Source organism: Balaenoptera ricei, chromosome 14 (genome assembly GCF_028023285.1).
Source record: "Balaenoptera ricei isolate mBalRic1 chromosome 14, mBalRic1.hap2, whole genome shotgun sequence".
NCBI classification, from domain to species: domain Eukaryota; kingdom Metazoa; phylum Chordata; class Mammalia; order Artiodactyla; family Balaenopteridae; genus Balaenoptera; species Balaenoptera ricei.
In genome coordinates, this window is record NC_082652.1 from 42,872,809 (window position 1) to 42,894,006 (window position 21,198).

The 21,198-nt window shown below is 36.9% G+C and overlaps 1 protein-coding gene across 1 annotated transcript in view; it reads left to right on the forward strand.

Annotated features, from left to right (window-relative positions):
* PSMA8 (proteasome 20S subunit alpha 8) overlaps positions 1–15,350 on the forward strand; it is a 29,519-nt gene extending 14,169 nt beyond the window's left edge. The window contains exons 3-7 of the mRNA XM_059894568.1: positions 4,137–4,261; positions 7,623–7,745; positions 12,955–13,074; positions 13,190–13,252; positions 15,258–15,350. Coding sequence (XP_059750551.1) covers positions 4,137–4,261; positions 7,623–7,745; positions 12,955–13,074; positions 13,190–13,252; positions 15,258–15,350 — 524 coding nt within the window. The remainder of the gene's footprint in view (positions 1–4,136; positions 4,262–7,622; positions 7,746–12,954; positions 13,075–13,189; positions 13,253–15,257) is intronic.
* Positions 15,351–21,198: the final 5,848 nt, after the last annotated feature.

The following is a 21,198-nucleotide window of genomic DNA, read 5'->3' on the forward strand; positions in this document are numbered from 1 at the left end:
CTGTTTTCTTTTTAAACTTTTTACTTTGAAATAATTATACTTAGGAAGTTACAAAAAAACACAGGGAAGTCCCCTTTGCCCAGTTTCCTCCAAAGGTAACATCTTTAAAAACCAGTAAATTGACATTGGTACAAGCCACAGAGCTTATCGAGATTTCACCAGTTCTACGTGCATTCATTTGCGTGCATTTGTATGTGTGTGTGTGTGTGCGTGTGTGTGTGTGTAGGTTTAATAGATTTAACATGTGTACATTCATGTAGCCATCACCAAAATCAAGATATACAACTCTTTGGTCATCACAGGGCTACATCATGCTACTCCTTCTTGTCTCTGGCATCTGGCAACTACTAATCTATTCTCTGTCTGTGTAATTTTGCATGAGAATGTTGTATGAATAAAATCATGTGGTATATAACCTTTTCATATTGACTTTTCTTGTTCAGCATAATTCCCTTGCAGTTCATCCAAGTTATTGCATACGTCATTACTCCATTGCTTTTTATTGCTGAATAGTATTCCATGGTACGGGATATACCACACTTTGCTAACAACTCACCAATTAAAGGACATTTGGATTATTTCCAATTTTTGCCTATTACAGATAAAGCTGGTGTGAACATTCGTGTACAGGTTTTTGCGTGAACGTAGGTTTTCATTTTTCTGGGATAAATGCTTGAGCACAGTTTCTGGGTCATATAATAATGCATGTTTAGTTTAATAGAAGACCACCAAATTGTTTTCCAGAGAGGCTGTACTATTTTGCATTCTTGCTAACAATGTATGAATGATTCATTTTCTCTGCCTCCTCATTAGCATTTGGTGTTGTTACTATTTTTTATTTTAGACATTTGTATAGGTGTGTCGTGAAATCTCGTTGGATTTAATTTGCATTTGCCTCATAGCTAATGATGTTGAACATATTTTCATGTGTTTATTTGCCACTGTATAGCAAACAAGACATATTTCTTGTCTTTTTTTTCTTTTTGCTCATTTTCTAATTGTGTTTTTTCAAAACCAAAATTTTGTATTGAAGTTTAAAAACTTTATTGAGCAAAAAATAGCCTTTACCTTACTGTCTTATAAAAGGAATCATCTTGCCACAGAACAAGTCTTAATAAATTTTAAAAGGTTGAAATCATACAAAGTATTTTTTCTGACCAAAATTGAATAAAACTAGAAATCAAGAGCAGAAGAAAAGTTGAAAAATCCACAATATGTGGAAATTAAAGAGTATGCCTAAAAAAACCCCATGAATCAAAGAAGAAATCACAAGAGAAATTAGAGAATATCTTGAGACAAATGAAGATGAAAACACAACATACAAAACTTACGGGATGCAGCAAAAGGATTGCTAAGAGGAAAATTTATAGCTATAAATGCTTACATTAAAAAAAAGAAAGATTTCAATTTAGCAATCTAACTTTACATTAAGAACTAGTAAAAGAACAAACTATAAACCCAAAGCCAGCAGAAGGAAGGAAATAATAAAGATTAGAGCAGAGATATGTAAAATAGAGAACAGAAAAACAATAGAGAAAAAGCAATGGACCCGAGATTTGGTTCTTTGAAAAGATCAACATTATGATAGTATTTTCAAGTTAAAGTTGTATAAATTTAAAAGCAACAGACTGAGGACTCATTTCTTCTATAAGTTGCCTATTTATAAATAAAGTGAAATTGCAATTTTCAATGTATCTTTAAATAGAAGTGGTTCTCTTTTTCCTAGCCATTTAGTATTGATTTGTATAATTGCTAGTTCTTATTTAAAAACAGACACATATACACAACTGTGTTACTCGTATGGTTTGACAAATTTATCACTTATTTTTTTCCTTGAAGTAGTTACATTACTACTTTCTAAGTATGATACTTTTATTTTTCTGTAGTTTTGGACCATATTTACATGTAAAGGGGAAAACTGTACTTCAAAATCTCCTTTCTGATCATATTTTTAAGTTGAGTGAAGCTTTTAGTCTATAGGGTAGGCTAAGTCAATCTGTTCCCATTTCTTTCTCTCAGATAACCTTTGCAAAGAGAAGAGAATCAGTTTCTCTTCTTTAACTGAGTATCTGATTATAATTCACACCCTACTCATGAATGTTAGAGTGTTCTTAACAGCGGCATATTCTGACAACATTGGTTACTGTTAACTATCTTCAGGAGCTGACAGTTCTTCCAGGTTTGTAGAAACACGTTTTGAAATGGTGTGGAAGGGAAACAAGAGTCTCTGACTGCAAAAGATTGATGGTTATGTGGGAAACGGCTGTTTCAGAGATTTTGTGAAAGAATTTTTTGGGCAATATGATATTAAGAGAGTGGAGAAAGAAAGAAAATGGTGATGGAAAGGTCAAATGCCAAAAAAGTCTTTAGTAGAAATGTTTGTAATTATTAGAATCCATTTAAGTTTTTGGTCAGTTTGTTTTTCTTTTGATAGAAACACCTTCTATCTCCTTATTAGAAGTGTTGAGAATTCATCACATGATGTTTTGGTATGACAAAAGCAAGATGAAGTTTTTTCTTTCTTTCTTTCTCTTTCTCTCTTTCTCTTTTTTGGCCGCATGGCTTGTGGGATCTTAGTTCCCCGACCAGGGATTGAACCCAGGCCATCGGCAGTGGAAGCACAGAGTCCTAACCACTGGACCACCAGGGAATTCCCTTCTTTTTCTGTTTTAACATTCCTGATTTTCAAACCCCTAATCTTAGACAAAAAGCTGAGAAGTGACATGTCACAGTTATACTGAATGCAGACTGAATTCTGTTTGATAATGAAGTAATACTCATTGTTTTCATCAGAAGAAATCCAGCTTACTTCATGGTTTAGGTAATAAGTATCTTGGTTCTGGAATTAGGACAGACCATCAACCTTTGAACAATCTGCCACTGATATCTTCTCAAAAAAGTTAAAAAAAAATATGACTACAGAGATTTTTTTTTTTAATTTAATAAAACCTAATAATCAAACCAGCTATAGTAAGTCCCCTACATACGAACCTTCGAGTTGAGAACTTTCAAAGATGCAAACGGGTCTTCACATGTCCAATCACATAAGTTAGTTCACGTGTCTGGTGTACATTGTCATGTGCGTGCATCCTCTACAAGTGGTTATGGTTTTATGTACTTTACAGTACTGTATAGAGTACAGTAGTACAGTGTCTTTATTTCAAGCCCAGGATATCCGGAAGCAAGGGTAAAAGCAGCAGTGATGTAGGTGGTACTGCTGAAGACCTGAAGAGATTCTCAACGCAGGAAATGACAAGGGGATTTTCTTTGACGAGGCGCTGTTAGTTTTTGAGGACAGGACCCGAACATAGAATGGTACACAAAGGTTGCAGCAGCCATTCAGAATGCAGTCCAGTGCTACCGTGTCATCTATGACGAGAAAAAAAGAGATACTACCCAGACATCACTGGATCGTTTTTTCAAGCATGTAGATAGAATTGAATCCAGCAAGGAGCCAGAACCTGTGCCATCAACATCAGGCGTGAGTGAAATTGGAGCTTGTGCTCCATCTCCTATTGCCGACGATCCTTCAGCTCTACCATCTCTCACCTCCTCTCCCTCCTCCAGTTGGTAACTCTTCTTGCCTGTTCACTTGATGCCAGCCCCTGGATGTCTGCTGTTGTACTGTACTACTGTACTTTTCAAGGTACTGTACTGTAAGATTAAAAATGTTTTCTTTATTTTTGTTTTTTATGTATTATTTGTGTGAAAAGTATTATAAACCTATTACAGTACAGTACTATATAGCCAATTGTGTTTGTTGGGTACCTAGGCTAACTTTGTTGGACTTAGGAACAAATTGGACTTATGAATGCACTTTCGGAACAAAACTCGTTCGTATGTAGGGGACTTACTGTCCTGTGAATTAAACCATTTTGATCTTTGGGAAATAGGTGACTTAACATTAGTGTTTAAACATTATTCTTCAAAACAATTTTCTTTAAAAAGTAAATAAGAATGTATCAAATGAAGGAAACTAATTTAGGATGAGTTATAGTCTATTTTATAAATCCTTTATTAAGAACATATATTGGAAAAAACAAAGGATGTTACAAGAAAAATATCATGGTGGCCAAAACCCTTTTGACAAGAAAAAATGTCATCCTTTTTTTGTAATGTATCGACTACTTTTATAGGACTGACTGCTGATGCAAGAGTAGTAATAAGCAGAGCTCGTGTGGAGTGCCAGAGTCATAAGCTTACAGTTGAGGACCCAGTCACTGTAGAATATATAACTCGCTTCATAGCAACCTTAAAGCAGGTAAGCCAGTATTCCAACAGATTTCTTCAAGTTTTCTTCTTTTCCATCATTATGGGTCCTGTCATGGGAATACTACAGTCACTCCAACCATTTAGTCTATTAAAATGTCCTAAATTCCTTATTATTTCTCACACTTAACTTCAAACTCACATTCTTATTCCAGTGGAGTGGATTGATTTGATCATCAGAAATCTCAATCAATGTCAACTCTGAGAATTATATTAAATTTTAAAAAACGAGTAACCTTTTAAGGAGATTTCTACAGTTGTACAGATTTCTACATCAGAGATGTAGTAGTAAAACACATGTTTTAAAGTTTTCCAAAGAAATACCCATGAGTTTTTCACCTACAAAGCTAAACACAACTGATCAGGTTTAGATATGACTTCTTCTGAGTCCATGTGTAGATACCTGATTTGACATTTAGTATAATCATGATGCATACAAGTATTATTTCATTTATTATCATTTTCTTTGTTCTTTAAATATGGCAACATCTCCTTATACTTACCATCCTTATGAACTATATAGTACTGTTTCTAGTTGTTATCTGGTAATTATTTAGGTTGTTTCCAGTTTCTTTCCTTTTCTCCTTCTCTCTCTCTCTCTCTCTGCCTTTCTCTCTGTCTCTCTCTCAATCTGCTGCTTTAATAACATTACTCTATCTTTGTCACAGCTTTTTTTTCTTTTTTGAATTATATTGTTAAATTAATTTTCAGTATGGAATTACTAGATTAGAGATTGTAATTAGTTTTAAGACTCTTGTTATATGTAGCTAAATTGCTTTCTAAAAAGATTGAACAAATTTTTATTGTACAACTAGCAATGCATAAATACATCCCTGAAGAATCATCAGCATTGGGTTTTCCATTTTTCTTTTATTTTGCAAATAAGTATAACACAGTACTGTAATAGTTGTTTTAATTTGTATTTTATAATTAGTAGTAAGGTCAATTTTTTTCCACATGTTGGCTTGCCAGTGTAAACTATCTTTCCTTTTGACAGGCACTCTAGTAGTTAAGAATGTGCTCCCAGGAGCCAGAATTTTGGGATTTAAATCCTGGCTTTGCTACTTCCTAGTTAATGCCTTGGGCAAACTATTTAGCCTGTTTCGCCTCAATTTTCTTATTTATAAAATGAATGTTACAATAATGTTTGTTGAATTGCAGTATGGATTAAGTGATTTAGTATATTTTAAAGCATTTAGAATGCTTCCTGGCATGGATTTTACCATTTGTCTACATAGAGATGTTTTAATAGGTTCTATATATTCTAGATATTAAAGTTTTAGATTACATACATTTTTTAAAAATTTAATTCATGTTTCAAGAAAGTTCAACATTTTTATATTGTTCTGTTTTTCTTTTTTCTTTGCTTTGATTTTCCCAGTAGTTAAAAGGTACTCACCAAAAAACAAGGTGTGGAACATTGTGTATACAAGGTTCCCAATTGTGGTTTTTAGGTTTTCTTTTGGAAATACAAAAGCTATTATGCGTGGAACATTTATAGAAATATACATTGTGAATCTGTAACAGTGGGGTTGCTCCTGAGCAGGAGCCTGAGGCTCTGGGACAAAAGAGTTATCCCCATGTACACCTTTTGTCCTTTTAAATTATTTTAAGCTGTGCATGTGTTACTTTTTCATTAAAAAGTGGTTGATTAGGACTTCCCTTGAGGCCCAGTGGTTACGACTCCACGCTTCCAGTGCAGCGGGCGCGGATTTGATCCTTGGTGGGGGAACTAAGATCCCACATGCAGCGCGGCGCAGCCAAAACAAAACAAAACAAAAAAAGTGGTTAATTAAGCAAATAAAGTAAAAGTTTCTCTCCTCTAAAGTATATTTACAAAACATCTACTTCATACCTAGGTGTGAACTAGGAACATTAGGAAACACAGAGAGAAAAGACAAACCCTATTCTTTAAGAGTTTATATTGTGGACTTCCCTGGTGGTGCAGTGGTTAAGAATCCGCCTGCCAATGCAGGGGACATGGGTTCGATCCCTCATCCGGGAAGATCCCACATACTGCGGAGCAACTAAGCCCATGCAACACAACTACTGAGCCTGTGCTCTATAGAGTCTGTGAGCCACAACTACTAAGCCTGCGTACCACAACTACTAAAGCCCACGTGCCTAGAGCCTGTGCTCCGCAACAAGAAAAGCCACTGTAATGAGAAGCCCACGCACCACGACGAAGAGTAGCCACTGCTCACCACAGCTAGAGAAAGACCGCGCAGCAACGAAGACCCAACGCAGCCAAAAATAAAAATAAATAAATTTATAAAAAATAAAAGTATGTTATTAAAAAAAAAAGAGTTTATGTTTTAACTCACTATTTGCATTCAAAATTTAAAGTGGTTTGGGATTCCCTGGCGGTCCAGTGGTTAGGACTCCATGCTTCCTGGGTTCAATCCCTGGTCTGGGAACTAAGATCCGACAAGCCATGAAGCCAAAAAAAAAAACCCAAACAAACAAAAAAACACAAAACTTAAAGTGGCCTACAAATATAGATATAATACAATTAAAATTTAAAAATAGATATGTAGACGAGTCCAAGAAGAAAGCTGGTATAAAGCTATCTCAAGCCATAGAGTTATATACAGTTCTTACAGCTGCCTACAAATGTAGTCCTGAGTTTTCTGCCAGAGCTGCCTCTCTGCACAACTTCTGTGGACGCCAGTCTCAGAATAAGCGTGAATTCCACTCCCTAGAGCACAAATTCAGAAAGTTCCTGGCACTAAAATAAAAAGAAATACCACTGGTTTCCAGTGCCCCATTGTCAGTCAGGAAAAAACATATTTTTTCTTCAAGAGAAACAGAAGTTCCTTGTCTTGGTACTGAAAGAAATGTCTTAGTTGGGTTTTTATGTAGAGATAACTTGGTATAGTGAACAGAATATACTTGATAGTAATGGTATCAAGTAAGAATACTTGATAATAACAAAGTGTCCCTCAAAGTAAACCAAGGACATGCTTCCAAAGCACAGCTCATTGAAATCAGCTTTATTGGGAACCAAAATGGTATGACATGCACAGTTCTCTGAAGTAAGAAAAAGATTACAGTGTAGTTATGTTACCAAACTTACATAAGGCAACGAGAAAACAAATTTAAGACCATACATAAGAAACTTACGATTTTATTTTACATACTGTGTACAGTTATTTCTTAAAATTTTCATCATGGATTGTGGTTAGTACAGAAAAATGAAGAGGATCTTGAAGTTATACGCAATAGGGATTAATAAAGATCATTTTATCAGGAATACTTTACTATTAGAATTTGTTATTTGATAAATAATAGTGTTGTCCTTTCTTTAAAAGGCCTCATATAGAAAGTAGTCATGAAAACATTTTATTTTTCAGAAATATACACAAAGCAATGGACGAAGACCTTTTGGTATTTCTGCCTTAATTGTAGGTTTTGATGATGATGGTATCCCAAGATTATATCAGACTGATCCCTCTGGTACTTACCATGCTTGGAAGGTGAGTCATGAATTTGTTAATGTATTTTAGAATTTGAGTAGGTGCTTTATCACTTTCAGGGACATGACAACAAATTGTGTTGTACTAAAATATTGATGGTAGTATAAACTTTATGTAACAATTTAGCTAGTCAGAAACTATGATGGTTTTTGATGGTTAAAGAAACACTTCGGTTTGTTAATCACAGGATCTTTACTTTTGAAAAATGTGACAAACCAAAATGTATATAGATGGCAAAGTAAGATAAATACCGAGTTTCTTTTCATCATTCATTCCTCCATATTAGTAGGATGCTTGCTTTGAGTAGAAACAGTCTTTTTGTTTTCAGTAAAGAATTAAAGGAGCTTTTAAATCTCATGGTGAAACCTTTAATATATCCTCTATTCTAGGAGAGTCAAAGCACCCCAAACTATGAATCTATACTTATGTGTCAGTACATGGCAGTTGTATCCACATAATTCCTGGAACATAGTTTGTTTTCCAGATAAAAGTTGTTACTTTTGTTTTAGTACCCAACTGCTAACTTTGTTTAATGGTAAACTCAAATCTAATACAAAAGTCTAGGGCTTAGGGAAACTAGTGACAGCCTCCAGAAGTGAATTTTTTTATATTCTCATATATAAGAATAAGACTATATACTATAGAATCTAAGTGATTTTGACTTTATTAAAAGTTTAAACACTCAGGCTTTAAATAATTTTATAAAGAGCTTATTTTACTATTATTAAGGGCCAAATAAATTCATGGGAAATACTGCCTTGGTCTTTAAACCTGTATTAACTAAAGGATTTGAATTTAGCTGACCATACTCATAAGACAGTTATGGGTTAACCAGGCCAGTAAAACAGTGGATTATATTCTTGCCACAAAGATCTGAATACTTGTGTTATTAACTGCACATCTTAAAAAGCTATCTGGACAATCTAATTGGTAACCAGAAACTATGAATTTACCTGATGCAAATGCCAGACGTTTTTTCTGCTGGTTAGAAATCTTTTACAGGTACTAGATTTCATGTGCCTCCCAAATCTATGCCCTAAACAAAACAAATTATTACACTCAATCTTTCTCTAAATATTTTGAAGTCTGCCATCTTCTGTTTACATTTATCATTACATCCTGACCTTTAATTTCAATATCATAACAATTTCCAAGTTTACATAATTTTCTGTTTTAATTTGGTTGCTCCCTGGGGGTTACACGGAGAAGCATTTTTATTTCAAGTTCAGTCAGGAAAATTATGGAAATTTTTTTAATTGTTGGGGATTTCATTTATCACTCAGGTCTGAAACTGCTGCTGTGGTGCTGCAAGGCCACGTGGTGGAGGTGGGGAGGGTGTGAACAGCGTGAGCATGTGCACACACACACGTACACCCCGTTATCATCATTTTACTGAGTTTACATGTTGTACTTTCTTATAAGATTTTGGCTGAAGGAAGCACTATGCAGCTTAAAAAAATCATCTATAACAAAAAAGTCCTGGAAACTTTAATTTTACGTATTTGGTAAGTAAGACTCAGGAGTTAAGCGATTTTTTTTTTTTAAGTTCACTAGTTAATAGCAAAACTGGAATTAGAACTCAGGGTCTTCTGCTTGTTAGTCCAGTATTCTGTCCACTACTTCATGCTACTTCCCTAGGCCAAAGGATTCTCTATACATTTTATATAAATTCTGATATTCAGTCTTTAAAGGTGGAGTAAAATCTTCCGGTTTTATTTTTATTTGGGGGGGGGGGCGCTATGGCACTTTAAACATAAGATCAAGTTTTTTTGTTTGTTTGTTTCTATGTTTTGTTTTTTTACTCTGACCTACTATACCACGTAGCCTGACAGGATGGTATAGAGGACTTGAGAACACAGCTCTGGTACCGTGAGACAACACTGCAGCACTAGGTTGTAGTCTTACAGGGTACACATAGAGGACACGTGAAATAGATAGTAGAGATTTTTGCTTATTAGAGTAACATGATCTGATTTATATTTTAAAAGTATCTCTCTTATTGAGAACAGATTGTAGGTAGAAGCAGGCAAACAAATTAGGGGACTCTTAATAATAATTCAGGCAAGACCAGATTTAGATCGGGGCAGTGGCCAGTGAAAGGTGGGGATAGATCCAGCCTAGTCTGTAAAGGAGGAGAACCCAGAAAGCAATATCCTGGATCCTAAGTGAAAACAGTATTCTAAGAAGAGCTGATCAGCTGAGTCAGTGCCACTGATGGATCAAGTAAGAAGAGGACTGTGAAATGACTGAATTTGGTAACAGGCAAGTCACTGGTGACTTCGGCAAGGACAGCTTGGATGGAGCGATGGTGAAGAGCTTATAAGGCCAAGTGTTTTGCTGTTGTAGGTAACACTTTAAAACAGGAACAAAGTTAATATGTTGTATATTTCAGAGCAGTGTTTCTCAAAGTGTATTTCTTTTGATGTTAATAGGTGTAATGTAAACAAGCTCTTTAAAGCTAATTAACTTTGAGAGATGTTTTTCTAAAGAAATTTAGTAAATGTTGTTACCTTCTGCATCTTCTAAAAGGCATTATAAACATTCTAGAAGCAGTTAAAGTAGTAGTCTCCAAGATTACTTGAATTTGGAACCCTTTTATTCTAGATCCTCTCTCCACTCTGGTATTCTTTGGAAAATATTTTAAAGGCCATTTAACCGTCATTTTTAGGAAGTATATTAGGAAGTGCTTTGGGGATCAGCATTTGTTGAAGGGAAGGGAACCAGATTAGGCTGAGGGAAACGTTGGACTGCAGTTGAATCTCAATGAAAGCCTCATCAATCCCGTGGGAAGCCCTGGGTCTGGGGTAGCTCTTCAAAGTTGTTCCAAGTTGGGGTGAGGGGACTGGACATTAATAGCTCTTCATCAATCAGTCATTGGACTTGGGCCAGCCCTAGATAGTACAAGACCTTAGGTGAGGCAGCTCTTGTTAACAAAAGCACCTCTCAAAGAAAGTTAGGAGCTGAGGGCTGTGTGCCATTGGCACTTCCAGCAACTGTAGGAATAAGGCTTTCATTTCTGAAGGGGGGTGGGGCAGTATGTCACAGGATCTACTCAAAGGTGTATTCGTGAGTTATTGTTCTTGGCTCCTAACAACAGAGATGCGATGATTCTTAACACAGAAGGATTTATTTTTCCCACATAATGAGAAGGTTGAAGTAGGCAGTTGCTGGTGTTTGTCTCTTTTATTATCTTAGTCTTTTCTCATGCTCTCAAGGCAGTTACTAGACCTCCAGCCAACATGTCTGCATTACAGGCAGCAAGGATTCCTAGAAGTTTCACCCAGTTACTTCCACTTGTATATACCTTTTGGTAACAGAGGGTAGGACATGACATTTTTCAGCAGGCACATTGCCTAGAGTTCTGTCACAAAGGAAGAATGGATATTGGGGTTGGCAGCTAATATTGTTTGCCACAGAAAATCGTCATTAATCTGGATAGGCAGGCAGGAAAAACGCTGCAAAACCATCAGTCTGTTGAAGTGACCTGGAGTGGGTGATGGGGTTATAGGGAGGGTGGGGGCATAAGTGTGGCAAGAAGCAGCTAGATTTTAAGAAACCAGTCAAATAGGTTAAGAGTTAAAGAATTTTGACATCAGCAACTGGAAGAGGTGGACAGGAACGTCACCAGGAATTTACAAGGTGACTTTTAAAGGCTCAGTGAGATTTTTGGATAAACCACTACCTTGTGTACTTCCTCTCTGGGCAGCAACCCATTAGTTAACCAAAACAAACTAGAAGCTGATAAACTCCAAAGTCATACCAGGCTGAAGGCTTTACCTTTGATCTTAATGAAATTTCAAGGCCACAAAATCTGATTTAAAATTTCACAGCTATTTATTTTAATCTTCTGAAATATAAAGGTATCAAAAAAGTTCTGTCAAGTAGCAGAACTATATACTCATGTAGTACAAAAGGTGTGTTTTCATAATTACTTCCTAAAAGACTCCTTTGAGATCTCTTTCCAGTAATCATAATACCTACCAGTTGGAACTGAGACATCCCCCATTTCGTGCCAGAATCCTTCAGTGAAAGGATGGGCCTTTCTGCTGGCTCTTTTCTCTCTCTAGAGACATCACAGCAAGGGGCATGTGGCAGCATGGCGTATAGAGTTCAAAGCTTGGATTGGTGATTCCGTCTACTTGGTTTCAAAGCTCAGATCTTCTACTTACCCCCTATATGATCTTGGGCAAGATTACTTAAGCCAGTGGTTCACAATGGGGGTGATTTTGTCCCACCTAAGGGACATTTGGCAATATCTAGAGACACATTTGGTTGTCACGGCTGAGGTCAGGGTGCTGCTGGCATCTAGCGGATAAAGGCTGCTAAACATCCTACAGTACACAGGACAGCGCTCACAAGGGCAGAGCTATCCAGCCCAGGATGCCAACAGTGCTGAGGTTGAGAAGGCTCTTCTAACCCTGTCAACCCTTCATTTCTTCCTCAATGAATCAGAGTTAGTAACAGTACCTATTTAATTGTTTCTGTGATGGTTAAGATGAGATAATCCATGTAAAATGCTTAACATAGTGCCTGGCACATTAAGTGCTCTGTTAATATAAATTACTGTTATCATCCTCATTATCATTACTAGTACTGGATTTTGAGACCAAATGGAAAGAACACGCCATATACTACCTGTAGTCATGCAGCCAGGAAAATGCATTTACCTCTTCCCTTCATCTGATGAAAATTTCTAAAGAACAAAGAAAAATGGGGAATGGAACAGAAGCAGCCCTTCTTGCTTATAGTCAAAGGATATAATGAATCAGTAATTAGTATACTTATATTCTAAGAAAATGATGCACAGTCCTATCCACAGAAACAACTTTCTTCTTCACAGCGATGTCCTTTTTTTTTCTTTTCTTCTTTTTGCATCATATTGCAAAGTTATGTCTCCTTTCCTCTTCACATCTTTTTGAGTTTCAACTCTTGTAATCTTTTCTGACTCCTAAGGACTTGGGAGCCATTAAGGAAATAGAAAGCACTGGCCAGGAAAGCATTGGTATATTTGAAAGTCAGTCATGCCATCACCACAGATTATTCATATAGTAATCAAATGAGCTGTTGAAATGTTTGCTAGATCTTCGAACCTACAATTTTCATTTAGTAATTATGCTAAGAAATATTGGAGTAAACTCTGAACCTCACTTAGTAACCATAAGTTCATTCATATTGCAGTGATATTAATAATTATCTTCTATCTTTCAAGGCAAATGCAATAGGTCGAAGTGCTAAAACTGTCCAAGAATTTCTAGAAAAGAATTACACAGAGGATGCTATAGCAAACGACAGTGAAGCTATCAAATTAGCAATAAGAGCTTTGCTGGAAGTAAGTGATCTAATAAAGCATATACAGAAAAGCATGTTTTTTCCCCTCACTCAGTCGTTTATTAAAACAGAGACTTTCCTGAAGTAATTCTAAAATTGCACTTGTTTTACATTAGGTTGTCCAATCTGGTGGAAAAAACATTGAACTTGCTATAATAAGAAGAAACCAACCTTTGAAGGTAAGTCATTAGCCAAAGAGGAAAAAATATCTGTAGTATAAAGTATTTTGACAAAATTTAATATGTTGTTGACACCTGTGAATCTTCTATTATAAGCCTGAAACATCCATTAGCATCCATTGACACTATGATGACTTCTGTTTTGTTTCTGTAGCCTAGTAGTCACTAATTTGTACATGCTTATTACACAAGCAGTTATCTATTCCTAGCCCTCTGGGAAGACCTAGATGTGCTGAGATCTATATATAGGCCTACCCCATTTAGTATATGTTCTTATAAGTAGGAACCCCTACTGAGTCAGTCCTGTATAGGGTCAGTGTAGCATATTCCTTACAGAGATTCATTCCTGGCACCATATAGAGAACAGTTACTCTTCCTGTCTTTACATCTTCTGAAATCAAGATTAGCTTCTAGCCAGTGTCATTCAGCTGCCATTTATATAATTGTTGGCCCTCTAGGCTTCTAACATAATGTTATCCTTCATTATGTCAAAAAACCACCCTTTCTTGATTGCCTACTGGTTTTTATCTATTTTCTCTACTTTTCACTTATGAGTGCCTTGAGCTTATGTAAGACTTGCATTTTAATATCTAGTGTGATAATCTTTCCATATTTCTTTATGGCAAGTCTAGCATTATTATTTGTACACCTTTTGTCAGCCATTATGTGTTAAAACTGCTAGACTGCAAAATATTCAGAACGCTGTGATAAATTGTTCCAAATATTGTGATAGAGGACTCATTGGCCAAAGAGCATTTGAAATGTGGTTCACTATTGTTCATTAGGTAGAGCTTCACACTGTTTGCTAACTAGCTGTACTTTAGCTGAGAGTGTAAAAAAGCACTTGCATGGGAAACTATATGAAAAGTGCGCTAAAAAGGATTATTTTACATATAACTTTTCTTTTGCTTTAAAGAAAATATTTCAAGGGGAAATAATGTTAAAATCAGTGCTGTGTGTAGCAGTGGTTTTTGTTTTCTTGACAGTTTTTTTTTTGTTGTTATTGTTGTTTTGACACCAATGGATGGGGATGCAAGGAGAGTGCAGAAGCAAGTTTCAATGAATAAGAGAAATGGGGACAGCGTAGTTGGGTCTGCCTCTGCAAGGCTCCACGTAAATAACCAGGGTGCCGAGCACAGAGTATGGAGATAGGAACCGGGTCAGGTTGTCACCCCTGCTGCCAAGGACTCAGGGACAGATGTGCCAACACCACAGGGACACAGAACCACTGAGTCCAGAGTCACCTCTCCAGCCCCATCACATACATAGGTACACACCTGGACAGACACACACACAGATATACATATAGTTTTATTTATGAGTGGTAGAATGGTATGTGTACTGGCAGCAAAGTTACACTATCCTTCCACATATTTCACAATAGGCTGTGTAGTGAATAGAGCCTGTGCTTTGGAATTGGATAGATCTGGGTTTAATTTCCAGCAGATACATTTGTTTAACCATATGATCTTGAGCAAGTTGCTCCCAACTTTGATTTTAAATAAAATAAAGTTGATTTAAATAAAATAAAAACTGTTTTGCTCTCTACTCAGTAGCTGTAAACAAAGCACAGTGTAAATCATTTTCCTGCCTTTGGCTAGTCCATGAGCTGATAAAATAGACAAACCTTTTCAAGAATCACACAGTGGGGTAGGGATAGGAGTTCAGTAATGAGTTATTTGCTCATGAATAGAATAAGCCTCTCATAAAAATGTTTTCAGAGTTATCATATACAGGATATGTAATGCAATGTTGCATTTGCCCAGCTTTGTATATTAGCACACGAGAGTGGAAATGTCATAGAGTTCTGGTTTTGTCCATAATTGTTACAAGTATGTTGCTTTTGAACCTTGTGAAATATTTCATTATGTATTTGAAGTTATAAAATATGTTATAAATAGAACATAAAAATTTATAAAATATAATTGGGTTCCTTCACATTATAAATATTTAGAAATTATTGCTATAATTGAAATTTGCTTTTTAAATTTTTTTCTCTTTTCAGATGTTTAGTGCCAAAGAAATTGAATTACAAGTAAATGAAACAGGAAAGGAAAAAGAAGAAGCAGAGAAGAAAAAATCAAAGAAGACTGCCTAATTCTTAGGATAAACACTGGGAGCTTTTAATATTTTGATGGGCTCCTTAGAATTATTTAGTGAAATTTTAAGGAAATAAGTTAATTTGCAACATTACATTCAGTAGTTACATGTTGTTTTGAGAATGCCATATTTGTGGCTGTCTTCAGTCTATTACAGGGACAAACATACATTAGTATGAAGATTTTCTTTGAAAAGAGAGTTCAGTAATTGTTGAAAGCAGTCAAGATTTTACATAAGCCTGAGACTATACTTTATAACTTGCCTAGTATGTTACTTTTTCATACATGCAAATTTAATTAATAAAAATGTTTAATTAAAAATTAATAATTTGGTGCCATTTGAGCATAGACTGTCAGGTAAAGATAGCTATTCCAAAATAAACTGAGTATACTATTGACTTGCATTTCTAGATGAATGATAAAAACATCCTTGTGTTGGTGAATTGCCAAAATTTTGTCAGAGCCTTTTTAAAAAATTTTTAAATATTTTGTTATATTTATTTTACCTTTGTTATTTTATACATTGCAGTACAGTCATCCCTTGGTATCCAAGGGGGATTGGTTCCAGCACCCCTTGTGGATACCGAAATATGCAGATGCTCAAGTCCCTTATACAAAATGGCACAGTATTTGCATTAACCTACACACATCCTCTTGTATGCTTTATTTTTTCTTCCACTTTTATTGAGACACAACTTATACAGCACTGTATAAGTTTAAGGAGTACAGCATAATGATTTGATTTAGAAACATCATGAAGTGATTATCACAATAAGTTTAGTGAACATCACCTCATATATATGCAAAATGAAATAAACAGAAAAAAATTCTTTTTCTTGTGGAGAACTCTTAGGATTTACTCTCTTAACAACTTTCATATATAACATACAGCAGCATGAATTATATTTACCATGTTGTACGTTATATCCCTAATACTTATTTATCTTATGCCTGGAAGTTTGTGCCTTTTGACTGCCTTCATCCAATTGCCCCTTCCTCCAACCTCTGCCTCTGGGAACCACAAATCTGATCTCTTTTTTTTTTTTTAAGAGGAAAGTCATCTTTTTTTTTTTTTTTTTAAATTTTATTTATTTATTTATTTATGGCTGTGTTGGGTCTTCGTTTCTGTGCGAGGGCTTTCTCTAGTTGTGGCAAGCGGGGGCCACTCTTCATCGCGGTGCACGGGCCTGTCACTATCGTGGCCTCTCTTGTTGCAGAGCACAGGCTCCAGACGCGCAGGCTCAGTAGTTGTGGCTCACGGGCCCAGTTGCTCCGCGGCATGTGGGATCTTCCCAGACCAGAGCTCGAACCTGTGTCCCCTGCATTGGCAGGCAGATTCTCAACCACTGTGCCACCAGGGAAGCCCTGATCTCTTTTTATATGAGTGAGTTTGTTTTTCTTTCTTTTTTTTTTTAAATTTATTTATTTTATTTTTGGCTGCGTTGGGTCTTTGTTGCTGTGCACGGGCTTTCTCTAGTTGCAGCGAGCGGGGGCTACACTTCGTCGTGGTGCACGGGCTTCTCATTGCGGTGGCTTCTCTTGTTGCGGAGCATGGGCTCTAGGCGCATGGGCTCAGTAGTTGTGGCTCACGGGCTCTAGAGCACAGGCTCAGTAGTTGTGGCACACGGGCTTAGTTGCTCCGCGGCATGTGGGATCTTCCCGGACCAGGGATCGAACCCGTGTCCCCTGCATTGGCAGGCAGATTCTCAACCACTGTGCCAGCAGGGAAGCCCCTGGAAGCTTGTACTTCTTAATCTCTCTCATCTATTTCTTTCCTCCTTGTACCCGCCCTCCCCTCTGACAATCACCTGTTTGTTCTCTGTATTTATAACTCTTTCTGTTTCCTTATTTTTTGTTCATTTGTTTTGTTTTGTAGATTACATATATAAGTAAAATGCAGTATTTGTCTCTTCTGTCTGACTTATTTCACTTAGCATAATACCCTCTATGTCCATCCATGTTGTTACAAATGGCAGGATTTAATTCTTTTTTACGGCTGAGTAATATTCCATTACACACACACACACACACACACACACACACACACGTGTGTGTGTATATATTTTCCTTATCCATTCATCTACTGATGGACACTTTGGTTGCTTCCATGTCTTAGCTACTGTAAATAATGCTGAAGTGAGCACAGGGGTGCATATATCTTTTCTAATTAGCATTTTTATTTTCTTAGGATAAATACCCAGGAGTGGGGAATTCCCTGGCAGTCTAGTGGTTAGGACTTTCACTCCAGGGGGTCCAGGTTCAATCCCTGGTCAGGGAACTAAGATCCCACAGGCCGTGCAGTGTGGCCAAAAAAGAAACGAAAATACCCAGGAGTGGAATTGCTGAGTCATATGGTACTTCAATTTTTAATTTTGTTGAGGAATTTCCATACTGTTTTCCATAGTGGCTGAACCAATTTACATTCCCACCATCAGTACACAGGGTTCTCTTTTCTCCACATTCTCGCCAACACTTGTTATTTGTTGTCTTTTGGATAATAGCCATTCTAACAGGTGTGAGGCGGTATCTCATTGTGGTTTTGATTTGCATTTCCCTGGTGATTAGTGATGTTGAGCATCTTGTCACGTGCCTGTTTTCAATCTGTATGTCTTCCCTAATGTCTTTGGCCCTTGTTGAACATTATAGTGATGGAAAGGCGCCACATAATTGTTGAATATATACTGCATGCAGGGTCCCTGAAAGTGGATTCAGACCCTGGTTAAGTAAAAATGGGGGGACCTCCAGGAAGAGAGGGATGTGCTGCTATACCACACATGGCCCTGGGAAGCCTTCTCATGAAGGTGCATTCACCTGCTCCTCATCCTCGTTGAACGTTCTTTTCGTGCTAAGTACCAGAAATGAACGATATGGTCCTTGTCTTGAAGACATGTTTCCTATATGGGGGGAAATAGGGACACACCATCCAAATGATATAGTTGTAATTCCACCCCTTATTTTTATTAAACAACCACTCACATGGTGCTTACTACATGCCAGACACTGTTTTGAGTTCTTTATACACATTAACTCACTTAATTCTTACGAGACACAGTGTATAGTTTATGCCCGAAGTGCTGACGCTTATAGTGCTTTACACCACTGCTCTCCATCGAAACGGACACATTTCTCCCAAATCTTCCTCACAAGGCTGTATCATAGGAGGCAGAAGCTTTTATACCTCATTGGTTTTATTCTTCCTGTAACTGGCATGAGAATCAGATTATTTTTGACTCAATTGCTTTGTTTTACTTTGGAAATCTAAGGATTGTTTTGGTCATGTTTCGCTGATCTATACAAAGTGATTTTTTATTTAATGTGAAGTTTTAGCCAAAATATATTCAAACATTATTGCTATTTAAAATGTCAGTTTTACCTCTTTTACTGGAAAAATGCAATATGCAAGCACTTTGTGCTTTTCCTCCCTTGTATCAAGGTGAGATGATCACAAACATTTGTCTTTGGGAATCAGCTAAACAACTTCTCTTTCCATCATTAGGTTATCATTTACTGTATAGTCTGAAAAAAATCTCTCACTACAGGCAAAGAAATGCTGGATAAGATCTAATAAACATAACATATGCCCTTTAAATGCATAACTGGACTCACAAGAAGTAAGGGAAATCCCCAGAGGCCAAAAACAGAAAGGGGTTGAGAATCAGAGAAGGCACTTGAGCAGATGCCGGTGCTGCCCAGGAGAAAGCTGTACTGGCACGATAACCAAACTAAGAATGAGACGATGAAAAGCCCAGAAACACAGCCACCCTCATGGGGATACTTGGTTATGGCAGCTAGCATTGCGTATCAGTGGGTAAAGAATAAGTGCTTCAATAAATGGTGATAGGACAACTGGTTATCCATTTGGAAAGAAAGAAAATGGAACCTCTACTTCACACCATTTTTTAAAAAGTCAGTGTCAGATGAATTAAAGACCCAAACATAAAAGGTAAAACGTTTAGAAGACAATACAGGAAAATATCTTTAAGACCTTGTATCTAAACAAGCTACAAAAAGTGCTAACACTTAAGGAAGAGATTGATAATTCAACTCTGAAAATGTAAGCTTCTCTACATCAAAAGATACCATAATGAAAGTGAAAAGACGGGCCACAAATGGGAGAAGACATCTGTAACATATAACTGATAAAAGGTGCGTGTCTGGAGTTTATATAGGACTGTTGGTTCAAAGGAATAAAAAACACAATGCAACAGAAAAATGGATGGACCATTTAAACAGGCAGTTCACAGAAGAGAACACCTGAATGATTTTCTCTTTATGAGGAGCTTATTAAATAATGCTCTTCCACACTAATCCAGGAAACACACATTATAACTATGATGAGACACTACTTCACAGCCATCAAGCTGGCAAAAATTAAAAATGACTGTATAAAAATTTTTTTAGACTATATAAAATGTTGGTGAGCAATTGGTACCCAAGAAACTCCTGTCTACTGCTATTGGACTTTAGGACACCTGCTGTGGGCAACAAGGTAGAGAGGGGACTTCCCTGGTGGCGCAGTGGTTAAGAATCTGCCTGCCATTGCAAGGGACACAGGTTCAAGCCCTGGTCCGGAAAGATCCCACATGCCGCAGAGCAACTAAGCCCGTGTGTCACAACTACTGAGCCTGTGCTCTAGAGGCCGCGAGCCACAACTACTGAGCCCACATGCCACAACTACTGAAGCCCGCAAGCCCTAGAGCCCGTGTCCACAGCAAGAGAAGCCACCACAGTGAGAAGCCCGCGCACCGCAACTAGAGAGTAGCCCTCACTTGCCGCGACTAGAGAAAGCCCGCGCATAGAAATGAAGACCCAACACAGCCAGAAATGAATAAATAAATAAATTAATTTAAAAAAAAAACAAGGTAGAGAGATCTAGAAAGTCAAAGAGGCAAGTGGCCTTCAGCCAGTAATTCCACTCTGAGGTATACAGCCTACAGAAACTCTAGTATATGTGCATAAAAACAATCACCTATAAAGGCATTGCTTGTGATAGCAAAAAAAAAAAAAAATTAGAAGTAACCTAATATTCATCAACAGGAAAATCACTGAATAAATTGTGATTTATTCATACAGTAGCATACCATATAGCAGGGAAAAAGAAGGCACTACAGTTACATGTACACCACAGGTGTATGTCTCCAAAACACTGAGCAAAAACTAAAGCCAACTGTGAGAGAGTATACACAAAGGAATGTTTATAGAAAGCTTAAAGACCTACAAAGCTAAATATAGTGTTTAACAGATACAGTGAGGTAAAACTGAAGAAAAGCAAGGGAATAGCTGTTGCAAAAGTCAGGACAGTGAGTACTTCTGTTGGGAGCCGGGGAGAGAAATGCACAAGAAAGGTAAGGCTTTTATAAAGCTGGGTGGTGAGCATGTGCATATTTACTTCATTATTCTCTAAACTGTACATGTCAATTATCTATACTTTATTATGTATCTTACAATTATAAATCCAAAAAACATTCAATGCAGAAAAAGTTTAAGAAAGTTTAAACATGCATACCTTGCCCTCAAGAAGCCCACTGCTTAAGAAAACTTAAAAGCATGCGTAACTATAATATATTGTGTTGTCTATGTATGTATCCATATGTAGTAAAAATAAAAAGCAAAATCAGGATGGTTGGAAAAGAAGGGAACACATGGGGCTTCAACTGCACTTGACACATCGTATTTCTTTATTTCTTGAATAGTGGATGGTATAAGCGTGGTCATTACAATATTCCCTTGTCTAACAGAGCCAAAGACAGCTTCGCTTCATTACTAAGGTCAGTACTTAATCCTTTCTAAAAGTTTTTTTTCCCTCATTCCTGGTCATCTTGAGGATGATGACCAGGTGAGTGATGT